Source organism: Solea senegalensis, linkage group LG20 (assembly GCF_019176455.1).
Source record: "Solea senegalensis isolate Sse05_10M linkage group LG20, IFAPA_SoseM_1, whole genome shotgun sequence".
NCBI lineage: Eukaryota > Metazoa > Chordata > Actinopteri > Pleuronectiformes > Soleidae > Solea > Solea senegalensis.
This window is the reverse complement of record NC_058039.1, coordinates 18,043,198-18,055,667: the sequence shown is the minus strand read 5'-3', so window position 1 is coordinate 18,055,667 and position 12,470 is coordinate 18,043,198. Positions and strand designations below refer to the sequence as shown.

At 39.5% G+C, this 12,470-nt stretch overlaps 1 protein-coding gene across 1 annotated transcript in view; it reads left to right on the top strand.

The window, feature by feature from the left end:
- hpca (hippocalcin) overlaps window positions 1-10,430 on the top strand; it is a 34,430-nt gene extending 24,000 nt beyond the window's left edge. Inside the window, exons 2-5 of the mRNA XM_044052797.1 lie at window positions 2,628-2,811; window positions 5,934-6,215; window positions 8,138-8,243; window positions 9,300-10,430. Of these exons, the coding sequence (XP_043908732.1) occupies window positions 2,716-2,811; window positions 5,934-6,215; window positions 8,138-8,243; window positions 9,300-9,397 (582 nt within the window). The 5' untranslated portion in view covers window positions 2,628-2,715 and the 3' untranslated portion in view covers window positions 9,398-10,430. The remainder of the gene's footprint in view (window positions 1-2,627; window positions 2,812-5,933; window positions 6,216-8,137; window positions 8,244-9,299) is intronic.
- The last annotated feature ends 2,040 nt before the right edge of the window (window positions 10,431-12,470 follow it).

Genomic DNA, 12,470 nt, shown 5'->3' with positions numbered 1-12,470 from the left:
ACAGTTTTAGGTCCCCACAACATTAGTAATACCCACACACACACACACACACACACACACGTTAGTGTAACTGCTCTGCATGTGTGAGGAGAGCTTTGAGGTCAGAGGTCAGACAAGTGTTGGAGCTGCAGTGATACTGTAATTTCAAATACACACACACACACACACACGGAGGCTAATTAGACATGTGCTGCAGTTTAAGATGGAACACTAAAGTGCACAGTTTGTTTTTCGGTCGTACATGTTCACAGTGATGCGTCAACATTAATCAGCCGTAGAATCATAATTAATTACCAGACATGATGGGATTAATGATTTTTAGATCTGTCAAATTCTGTGATCTTTGGCATTTGGAGTGAAATGATGTGGTTAAATGTTAGTTTGTGCATATCAACAAGCTTCCAATAGGTTAATCTTCTATTTTAGGACATTACCAATAATAATAACAATAATAATAATAATAATAATAATAAATCATATACATTTACCCTGATAATGAACTCATTATCTCATTATCACTTTAAAGATGTTAATAACTAACCAACAACTATTTGTTTTACTTCATTTGATTTTGCAAAAAGCAGGAGAATATATATGATTTGTGTTTATGTTTGTTTTCTGGCTGTGATTAGAGCGGCTAAATATTTCCCTTTGTTTCTTTATCATGAGATGAGACGAGCAGGTGCTGTGAATATTTTCTAGTTTCATCATTTTTCAGCTTCTTAAATGTGAATATTTTCTAGTTTCATCATTTTTCAGCTTCTTAAATGTGAATATTTTCTAGTCATTTTTCAGCTAAATGTGAATATTTTCTAGTTTTGTATTTTCAGCTTAAATGTGAATATTTTCTAGTTTCAAAAATGTGAATATTTTCTAGTTTCATTTTTCAACTTTTAAATGTGAATATTTTTCTAGTTGTCAATTTTCAGCTTAAATGTGAATATTTTCTAGTTTTTATTTTTCAGCTTAAATGTGAATATTTTCTAGTTTGTCATTTTCAGCTTAAATGTGAATATTTTCTAGTCATTTTCAGCTTCTTAAATGTGAATATTTTCTAGTTTTGTCATTTTTCAGCTTAAATGTGAATATTTTTCTAGTTTTGTCATTTTCAGCTTCTTAAATGTGAATATTTTCTGTTTCATTTTTCAGCTTCTTAAATGTGAATATTTTTTTTTTCAGCTTTGTCATTTTCAGCTTAAAATATTTTCTAGTTTTGTCATTTTCAGCTTCTTAAATGTGAATATTTTTCTAGTTTTGTCATTTTTTCAGCTTCTTAAATGTGAATATTTTCTAGTTTTGTCATTTTTCAGCTTCTTAAATGTGAATATTTTCTAGTTTCGTCATTTTTCAGCTTCTTAAATGTGAATATTTTTCTAGTCAGCTTCTTAAATGTGAAATTTGTAATATTTTCTAGTTTCTGTCATTTTTCAGCTTAAATGTGAATATTTTCTAGTTTCATTTTTTTTCACTTAGTGAATATTTTCTATTTTCAAAATGTGAATATTTTCTAGTTTCTGTCATTTTCAGCTTCTCAAATGTGAATATTTTCTAGTTTCTGTCATTTTTCAGCTTAAATGTGAATATTTTCTAGTTTTGTCATTTTCTCATTTTCATTTTAAAAATGTGAATATTTCTTTCGTCATTTTCAGCTTCTTAAATGTGAATATTTTCTAGTTTTAGTTATTTCAGCTTCTTAAATGTGAATATTTTCTAGTTTTGTCATTTTCATTAAATGTGAATATTTTTTTCAATTTTTTCAGCTTAAATGTGAATATTTTCTAGTTTCTGTCATTTTCAGCTTAAATGTGAATATTTTCTAGTTTCTCATTTTCAGCTTCTTAAATGTGAATATTTTCTAGTTTCTGTCATTTTCAGCTTCTTAAATGTGAATATTTTCTAGTTTCTCATTTTCAGCTTCTAAATGTGAATATTTTCTAGTTTTGTCATTTTCAGCTTAAAATGTGAATATTTTCTAGTTTTGTCATTTTTCAGCTTCTTAAATGTGAATATTTTCTAGTTTCTGTCATTTTTCAGCTTCTTAAATGTGAATATTTTCTAGTTTCTGTCATTTTCAGCTTCTTAAATGTGAATATTTTCTAGTTTCTGTCATTTTCAGCTTCTCAAATGTGAATATTTTCTAGTTTCGTCATTTTTCAGCTTCTTAAATGTGAATATTTTCTAGTTTTGTAATTTTTCTGCTTCTTAAATGTGAATATTTTCTAGTTTCTGTCATTTTTCAGCTTCTCAAATGTGAATATTTTCTAGTTTCTGTCATTTTTCAGCTTGTCAAATGTGAATATTTTCTAGTTTCTGTCATTTTTCCGCTTCTTAAATGTGAAAATGTTCTAGTTTTGGTTCTAGCATGGTTGAATCACTGATGCCAAGATGAAGATGTCACATGGGTGCACTTTTAATGTTTTGCAAAAGAAAAATGCAGCAGTTTAAAGATTTGCATAATTATTGTACGTAACACTGTGACAGTGAGTTCTTCTCTGTTCCTCTGCAGCTGATGTTTCCTCAGTGTCGCGCGATAATCCCTACTTTCTCGTATATCGTGTTACGTGTTTGCTGCTTCTCTTCTGCTTGCGTGCGGCTGATTCTCCCGTTTCTTTACCTCTGACCAACAGGTGTGAAAAAAGTGGACCGGCCTGAGCTACGGTTGCTGTCGCTGTCGTCGTCAAGGAAACCGAGGAGTGGAAACTCTGTCCCGTTATCATGGGGAAACAGAACAGCAAGCTGCGGCCAGAGATGCTGCAGGATCTCCGGGAAAACACGGAGTTCTCCGACCACGAGCTGCAGGAGTGGTACAAGGTACGTGGACATGCAATGGAAGACTCTAAACATTTTATGGTAAACGATATATACTATAATCACTAAAGTCACGTGTTAATGACATTTTCCACTTGACTGACTCTGCAATAACCTCTTAAGAAATCCCCCATTAATCAGAGTGAGGAAGGAAATAATCTGTACTATTAGTACAGATTATAGCCAGTGTTTTGGTCTTTTTTTGCATTTTATCACGTGTATTAGTCATTAATAAATCTGACTGCTCTTATTATTTTGTTTGACAGACCCCAAGCGCCTGAAATTAAATTAAATTCATGTGTTTAATTGTAGTAATCGCTAGTTTCCAATATGATTTACAGTATTTTTCTTTTCTGTCTGGTTCATGTTTGCAGCGCACAGTTCCACATTTTAGGAGGTAATTGTTGGTTAGTTTAGGTTTAGTCGAATACTTTTATCCTTTATTTGATCGTAGAAAACTAGAAAGAGCAAGAAAGGAGCATTTTTTGTGGAATCAACGTTAAATAATGTTAATAAAGTTTCAACCACGTGTCTGTGTGAAAGTATGACGACACTGTGACTGGATTGTAATCATTTTCTAGACCCTTTCATTTCATTTGTCGAGAGGATTCTTTACATCCTGTGTGTGTGTGTGTGTTTATAGGTCACATATTCAGGCTTTAAAAAAATTGGGTTTTTTTCTTCTTCTTATGTGTTGTTGAGTCAAAGTTATGATTCATTTAATATCACATTTTTAGTCGTGATATAAAGTAGCAATAATTGTCACAAAATCAGACCGAAGAGTGAACTTTGAACTGTGACGCATTTTGAAAATTTGAAACATTTTGAGTGGTTTTTGCTCAGGTGTGTTTAAGATTAAACTCCAGATTGCATTTATTCTCGTAGCCTCTGTAAATCCTGTACGTTTTAACATCGTCGTGGAGAAAAGCAGCCGAAATGCTCTGTGTTCTCAGGGTAATTCAAATTAGCGACAGTAGCACCGTAACCAGCGTTATATACTGGAAATGATAAAAATCACCGACAGTTCACCTGGTGTTTGTTACACATTCACACCAGTCAACACAGATTAACGCAACGACTGAAATTATAATACAGAAATAAGAAAAATCTTATAACACAAACTGAATTTGAGTTTCCTCAGTAAATAGTCGCTCACGTCCGTCCTCGGCATCGCACCACACCGCTACCACAGATTATTAATCCACTGCCGGAGACTGAATTAGATCTCGGCACGATAAAAAGGTGCCGCGTTCAGCTGACCCTCTTGTGTGCACAGATGTGTGTCGCAGTAATGGCTTTATGGTTTAATGCATGGATTAGACCTATGGAACAGCTGGGGTGAGCCGTTCTGAATCAGCTGTACATGTTCAAGCGTCGCCTCGCTGACCCCTGATTTAAGCCTCGCTCATCACACTGACAGCGGCCGTAAATGTGAAGGAATCTTCTTTTTTTTTCCTCCTTTTATTGCAGCTCTTTATTTAGTATGAGGCGTAGTGTGCTGCAGATTTACTGCACTTTAAAGCCTGTCACTGTTATTCTTTAAATATGACGTTACATTATGGATATTTCAGCCACAAAATCAAATCCAGTCACTGGTTTAAAGGTTGTGGTTGATTGATTGATTATAACTATAGTAAAAAGACTGAAATAGTGCCACTGATATTGTACTGCAGTGGTTCACAAACCTTTCACACATTCGACCTCCTACTCTCACGCACTTACAGCAGCTAGAAGAAGAAGGAACGTGTGTGTAAACCCGCCGTCGCTCCCACATTTAGCAGAATTATCTCTCACAAAACAGATTCATTTACCGACATTTTCAGTGAGCAACACCAGCTCTCGTCTGAAAACACAAACATATTTCGTTATGAATCCACTTGAAACTGTTCTTCCACAACTCACACACCCACAGGTGTCAATCAATTTATTTTGAACACTAGAGGGCAGCATATATACTGGAACCTCAGCGTGTAGCCTGTGTCTATTTAGACGCCAGATTCAAAATGTGATCCGGCTGTTTTTATTTTTATTGTCGACGTACCTACGACGTCACTTTGCGTACTTAGCGTCTGTAGCATTTGGACTCACGATGACGCGATTATTTGTGTCTCAAAGTGTTTTTGTTCCTCTTTAAATTGCAAACATGAAGCCAAGTCACAGAAATAAACGTTCGAGGAGGTCAGACAACTTTCAACATCGCTCCAAATGTATGTTTCTGTTTGTTTGTTTCGCTCTGAACGCAATAAAAAAAAACTCAAACTTTAAACTTGCTATACTAACAGGCGGCTAATGGCTACATCGGACGCTAACTGGACACCGGTTAAAGGGCAATAAAAATGTGGGGCGTGTACTCACCATGTACTCACTGAAGCCAGAGCAGGGACAGAAAGTCAGGTGGTTTCTAAAATGAGAAACAAATAAAAGTGAGTAAAAGAATGTGAAACAAAGAAGTCAAATATGACAAAAATAAGATAAAGAGCAGGAATGTCACTCATCACACTAACGACGACACTCATTTAATCCACTGTTTTTTTCTACATCATGGATATCTTTTCTTTTTAGTCTCTCGTAGCCGAGAACCCGAGCGCTCGGCAGATTAACAGCTCGTAAAAACTGCACAGTATATTCCACAAACATCTGTGGAAACCATCCAGTTTGATATTTCACTGCATTCATTGGCAAAGTAAAGATCTGAGCTTTGAGTCAGGAGTTGAATATCTGGTAATGAATAAAACGTGTGATGAGCAGAGAGAGAGAGAGAGAGAGAGAGACTCCAGGCTTCAGACCTCGCTGCCTTTATCTTAACGGCCTTTATAAAAATAAGAAAGGTCCTCGACCTTTCTGCCAAACAGGACTTTTACCTCCTTTTTCTTCTTTGTCAAACGTGACAGCTTGAAAACGTAGAGCTGCTTTTCTCTGTCCAAATCACTTCTTAAATCTTTTGAGAACATTAATGAAACATTTGATGGTGAAAGTTGTGTTCCAGAAATGTGAAACTGTGCTTGAAAGGGTTTTTATCTGCTGCTTTATAACAGGAATGTCACGTGTCCCAGAGAGCGGGAACAATGAAGGACATGTTTTCACACTTGCCCTGGCTTCATGTCATCTCTTCTCCTTTCCTTCAGGGTTTCTTAAAGGATTGTCCCAGTGGAACGCTGAACGTGGAGGAGTTCAAGAAGATCTACGCCAATTTCTTCCCCTACGGCGACGCCTCCAAGTTCGCGGAGCACGTCTTCCGGACCTTTGACACCAACGGCGACGGCACGATAGACTTCAGGGAGTTCATCATCGCCCTGAGCGTGACATCGCGGGGGAAGCTGGAGCAGAAGCTGAAGTGGGCGTTCAGCATGTACGACCTGGACGGAAACGGGTACATCAGCCGAGACGAGATGCTGGAGATCGTGCAGGTGAGCAAGGGCGACGTGGACAGAGACGCGGTCAGAGGCGCGGTCAGAGGCGCGGTCAGAGACGCGGTCAGAGACGCGGTCAGAAACCAGGAATTCAAGCAGAAAATCTAACACAGGGAACAGAAGGGCAGAGGAGCACATGAGGAGAGGGAGACAGGTGTCATCCATGTGGGCGGAGACGTAATCACAAGGGCGGGAAACTTGACAGGAAGTGGGGGAATAGACACATACACTTCAGAGTAAAACAGGAAGGACAGAAAAACCTGACTTTACACTGCTTCTACTCCCGGAGCCAAAAACCCACAAGATTCCACACGCGGCCGTAAACACAACAAACACTTCCTGTCACCCAGTGACACAACTGTGTGAACCATAACATTTAAATTCCTTCAAACTCAATTCACAAACAAGAGGATCGGGAATATTAAACACACCTGTTTTTTAAGAATAACAGGAAATTCCTCAATCTTTTACAAACACACATGGTGTCGTTTAGCGAGAGGCAGAGGACCTTTAAATCCACTGCTATGCTTTTATTCTGAAAGAGCTAATATTATACACTTTAAATGGACAACGACAAGAGTGCACATGATAACTACTCGGTAACTTAATTAACCTAGAATACATTTGTTTAATTACGTAGCGATGGAACGGAGTTTAGGTGCATGTGTTCACGCTTCAGGGTTCTCGTGGATTAGTGAGTTAAATTTAACGAGAATTTATCCCTGGGTGTGCAGAACACTGGGATTATCCTCAAGCTCATTAAGGCTATGCACCGTTGGATGACAGAGGACGGGTTTGTTTTACAGCACAATGACCAGACACGCCGTCCTACTCCAACGTCAAAGTAATCAAGAACATCTCGTCTCTTTAGTCATTTCAAAGTGTGGAAACTATATTTTAGACACCTGAGAACGAGATCTGAAGAACGTGCTCACCAAATGAACCTCTTCTGTCTGGAACCATTCACGCTCCTGCACCAGAGTCCACAGAGCACACGTGTGGGTCTTAAGCTGAAGGTCTATTGTTTGTGTCTTTGAGAACCAAATAATTCAAATACTGAAGTCTCAAAATAACACATTATAAATTAAATGAGTGATGGAGGCAGCTGTGGGCAGTTTCTAGTGGGTAAATGCTGTCTAATGGAGAGAGAAACACAGATTTTATTAGTTTAATGGCTAAAAGATTTTATCATAAGACGACATCTGAACATGAGCCATCAGCGCTGATTGTGTCTGATAGTGGATCCGGTCCAGACGCCTGGCGCCTCGGTATCTACGGAGGGAGTCTTTGTTAGCGCTTCATCGTGAGTTATGGTCGTTAATATGTGAGTAAGAAAAGTTAAACCTGGACTATCCCTTTTAGCTTTTCCTCACGAGTTAGAAAGGAATGGAGAAATGTTGAAAGACATTCATAAAAATGCATTTTCATGACCAAAAAAACAAGTAACTTTCATTTCCATGTAATGGATCCGACCAGGTGCACGTCCTTTTTTTTTTTTTTGTGAGGTAATAGAAATGTTCTTGTCCGAAAGACAAGAACGATAAAGCTGATGTGTTTTTACTTGAAAGCGGAGGAAGTCGAGGCTGACTGTCGGCTGCATCTTCCCTCCTCCACACTATGTGACAGCGCTCTATAATGTAAGAGATTTCCAGGAGGATGTAAGCTCCGTCTCACGAGCAGAGGGGACGGACTCTGTGTGTGTGTGTGTGTGAGACAAGTGTCACTAAATCACGTGCACATCAGCGTCGTGGAAGCTACAGCCACAGCTGACTGTAGCTGTGTGTCCAGGCCCAGTTTGAGTCCTCTCCCACTGATTCTCCTTAATGGGTCCCTGCTGGCTTTAATTCACTTATCTCCCTCTTCTCTCTCCCTCCCTCCCTCCCTCCCTCCCTCTCTCTCTCGCTGATTCCGTCTCTCAGGCCATCTATAAGATGGTGTCGTCTGTGATGAAGATGCCAGAGGACGAATCCACGCCAGAGAAGAGGACGGATAAGATCTTCAGGCAAATGGACCTCAATAATGACGGTGAGTGGAGGAACTGGACAACGTGGGCGAGTGAATGTGCAGCAGAGAGTTCGAGGAGGAGAATTTAGATATAAATAATTCTTAATATATATAATAATAATTCTCTCTCATCTTTTATTTTAGATCTTTCACATATAAACAACTGACTTCTGAGTCTTTTCCGCGTCGTCCATATTTACTAAATGAGCGGCCGTGAATATTGATTTCTTTCATTTTTCATTATTTACGAGACTCCGAGCCACGCTCAAACTCAAGAAATATCCCTATCAAAGTCTCAGTGGAAACCACTTAAAAGACGTTAAGACGAAGACGAAAAGCTGGGATCACTGAAGTAAGTAAGAGGTTCGTCCTCTGGGGAGCATGAGCGTCTCACTTCAGACAGCGACATCCAGGCGTAGTGAAGATCAGACGACAGACGACTCTGAAGAGTCCAAACAACTGTGTTCACGAGGAAAGAGGTCAAGGAGAAGTCATTTAGGATGTAGACTTTAGTTATTATGGGACAGCAGACGGTCTGCTGATAGGAAACTACAGTAAAAAACCCGCTCCCTCACTAACAAAGATGGCAGAATTATCTACTAAATAAAAGTTACAGGTCATTCCTCTCCTTTGCATTCAGAGAATTCCCACAACTCGATTATTCGTCGATTACTAAATGAATCGTCAACTGTTTTGATCATCGATTCATCGTTGGAAGCTCTTCTCATGATTAAAACAAGATTTCTGATAGTTTCAGCTTCTTAAACATGAATATTTTCTTCGTTTCTTTGCTCCAGAAGACAAAGAAATCATTCAAAACATTCAAAAGTGACATTTGACGTCATCATTTCCAGGTTTGACGAACACTGATCGACATTTTTATAACATTTTCTTTTTGGTTTTATGGACCAAGCGATGACGGGAAAATAATGGTTAGTTGCAGCTAAAGATGTGACTTTCACAATAAAAGTCCAGATGAGACATGACATAAGTAAGTTAAATAAAGCAGGTCATTGGTCAGTTTTTGTCGTTCATCCACTGAAACCATGTTCTTACTCTCTGTCTGTTCCTCTGAAGGCAAACTGTCCCTGGAGGAGTTTATCAAAGGTGCCAAAAGTGACCCGTCCATCGTGCGGCTACTCCAGTGCGACCCCAGCTCTGCCTCGCAATTCTGAACTCCCCGCCCCTCCCCATCATCATCATCATCATCATCATCATCATCATCCTCCTCTCCTCCTCCGTTGCTCTTAAACCGGTCACTGAAGTCGATGCATGATGGTTCTCATCTCTCTTATCATCTTTCTTTTTTTTACGGTTGTTGTTGTTGTGGTTGTGTGCGAGGATGGAGGAGGGGCTTAAGAAGAGTCATCGCTCGTCATTTTGTGTTTGTTGCTTTGATTTTTATATTTGGGAAAGATGAAGGGATGAGTCTACGCTCACGGATGGACCAGCGCTCCATCCCGTGTCTCTCTCTCTCTCTCTCTCTCTCTCTCTGGAGCATCATGTTTTCAGGGAGCTCGTGATTTGTTATTTTTTGTTTTCCGTGTCTGATTCACGTTGTATATCATGTACATAATATATGTGTCTGTATAATGGATCATACCACGATGTATGATGGTGCACCACACGCTGGCATTCCACAGGCAGTATTATGTAGCGTAGCTTCCTGGTGTGACATGAAAGGCCCGACATTTTATTTATTTATTTATTTCTTTAGTATCTACTCACATTTTATAGATTTGTGTATTTTTTTTTTTTTTTCATTTGTACATAATATGTTCCTCCATTTTATTGATTTCCTTGTTGATTTTTACACATGCAAGTGTTTGCCGAGATGACCACGTCACAGTTTACAGTCACAGAGAGGAGGAGGAGGAGGAGGAGGAGGAGCAGGAGATCATGTTGATCTCTTTTTGAGAAGCAGAAGAAAGGAAGGAATAAATATGAGGTTCTTGTCGATCCGTGGCACCAGTAGCACATTATGGTTTGTTTCTAAAAAGTGTGGCCGTGCATTAGGCTCATGAATGTGGACGCTGGAGGCTGAACTTTGACAGTATTACCATGTTGTGCTGTTTCCTCATTTCTAAGTATTTGAAAAACAAAAGACGAGCAGTAATCTTAAAGAGTCCTCACCCGTCACTATACTGCATGTTCCTACGAACCAGACGACGACGACATCCACAAAACCAGTTAAAACGCACAGCCCCGCTCCCCAACAAACCCTCACCCGTCTCCCTCTCTCTCTCTCTCTCTCTCTCTTGTCCTCTGAAAGACAGGAAGATTCACTAAGGGCTTGTTCATCACTCTCTCTCTAGCTGAATGCTTTTATAACCTCGCGGATCAGTCTGCTCACAGAGAACCATTCACTCCCCCACGTTCCACTCAACACTCAAGAACCCAGATTCTCGCCTTGATTTGGATCATTGTGGTAACTGGACAGTTTCAAAGAGAGGACAAACTAAGCTTAACTGCCGTGCACATGTAAGCAGAGTCACTGGCTGCAGCCGCGCCAGCAACACTGTCACACTGCTGCTGCTGCTGCTGCTGCTGCTGCTGCTGCTGCAGCAGAGGAGGAGATCACTGTCGCCATCTTCTGTTTCAGGAGATTAAACACACAATTCAGTCTGTGACTCAATAACACAGTTAAAGTAAAATCACTTTAGGCTCATACAAGTACTGTGTGTATTCTCCTCTCAAGTATATCTCATACTTTGCTTTGCTTAACTTGTATTCGGCATTGCTATAGCTATGTTATAGATTAAGACTTTAATTATACTCAAGGATAAGTTTATGAATAAGTCGTTAAAATGAGCTCAAACCTGAAAGAACTGCTTAAGAGTTAGTATATTAACAATAATAATAATAATAATGATGTAATAGCACTGGATATTATCCTTCTGCATAAGGAATCACTCTTGTTTATACGCGGCTAGATTGTATTAGTCAGGGATCCTACAGCTTCAAGCTTGAAGTTCAATTTAAGACTTTTTAAATTAGTTCGGTACAACTTCGCCCAAATGGTAATTTCAACATAAAACACGACTTTTTGATCCAACACAAAAGTTAGAATATCTAATTCCTGCTGTTGGTATCTGGCTGAAAACCATTTGATTGGTTCTGCTACTTCCTGTTTAAGTCTTTTGAAGGAGGGATTTAGGACCTAGATTTATGAATTCAATGCCTTTTAAGACTTTTTAAGGATCTGCAGGAACCCTGTTAGTGTTTCTGAATACTTACAGCAATTAGCACATTTAATTTAGGCCATAGCTGAGTTACACGTCCACCACTCCTTAGAAAAACTAACACTGATTGTCCTCCTTTATATATTAAAATAAAATAAAATGGGAAAACCAAGACGAATTCAATCCAGGTTATTTCCATAAAGAAGAGTTCACTTCACACACTGTGGAATAAACAGCAACAGGAGGAGAAGAATGAAGTGTTCGTCGTCCCAGACTTGATGCAAAAACACGTCATTTAAGTCCCAGAACAAGCTGACATACATCATTAGTCACTTTCCTGCCTCACACACTGAATCGTGTGCAGCCGACGAGGACGTAGTCGTGCTGGTGCAGCTGCATCCGCGTGTCAGACTGATCCGAGGTCAACTCAACCAAAACGTTTGCACAGGAGCTTCCTAACCAGCCGCATCTCTGCTTTGGGGGAATCCTTTAGTGTCACTGCCTTCTGCTGGTAGGATAAGGAACAACGTTTGCTCCCCCAGCCCCGCCCCCACCACCACAAGATTTACTACAGCTGAACCCTTTTCTATTGTCACTGCCTCCGATGACCTGGTCTGTTTCGTTGGATAAATATGACCGTTTCTTCCCTTCCTTTCCTCCCTGACCTCTTCCCTTTCCTTTCCCGTTTTTCTGTTGCATGAAAACCTCACGTGAGGATGTCATGTTTGTTGGATCTGAAATTGAAATATATGTGTTTCAAAGCTGCACCGTGTGGACTGCGTCCTCATTTCTGCTCGTCGGTGATGTGTATGTTGAGCCTTTAGGCCCACGTCTGACATCACTGCGGTCAAACCAATTATTTTTCCAGTTTCTCAAGACTCACACGAGGTGCGATCGACATACTGTACACCTGGCACGACGTGGTAGAGCGTGTTTGTAGTCACCTGTCAGTGTGTGTGTGTGTGTGTGTGTGTAACCAGTCATACCTGTTAGGTCACCATTGAAAATTATTATTATTTTTCCTCACTTCCACTTTGGTTTCACTTCAGAACACAAGGGCTGTAGT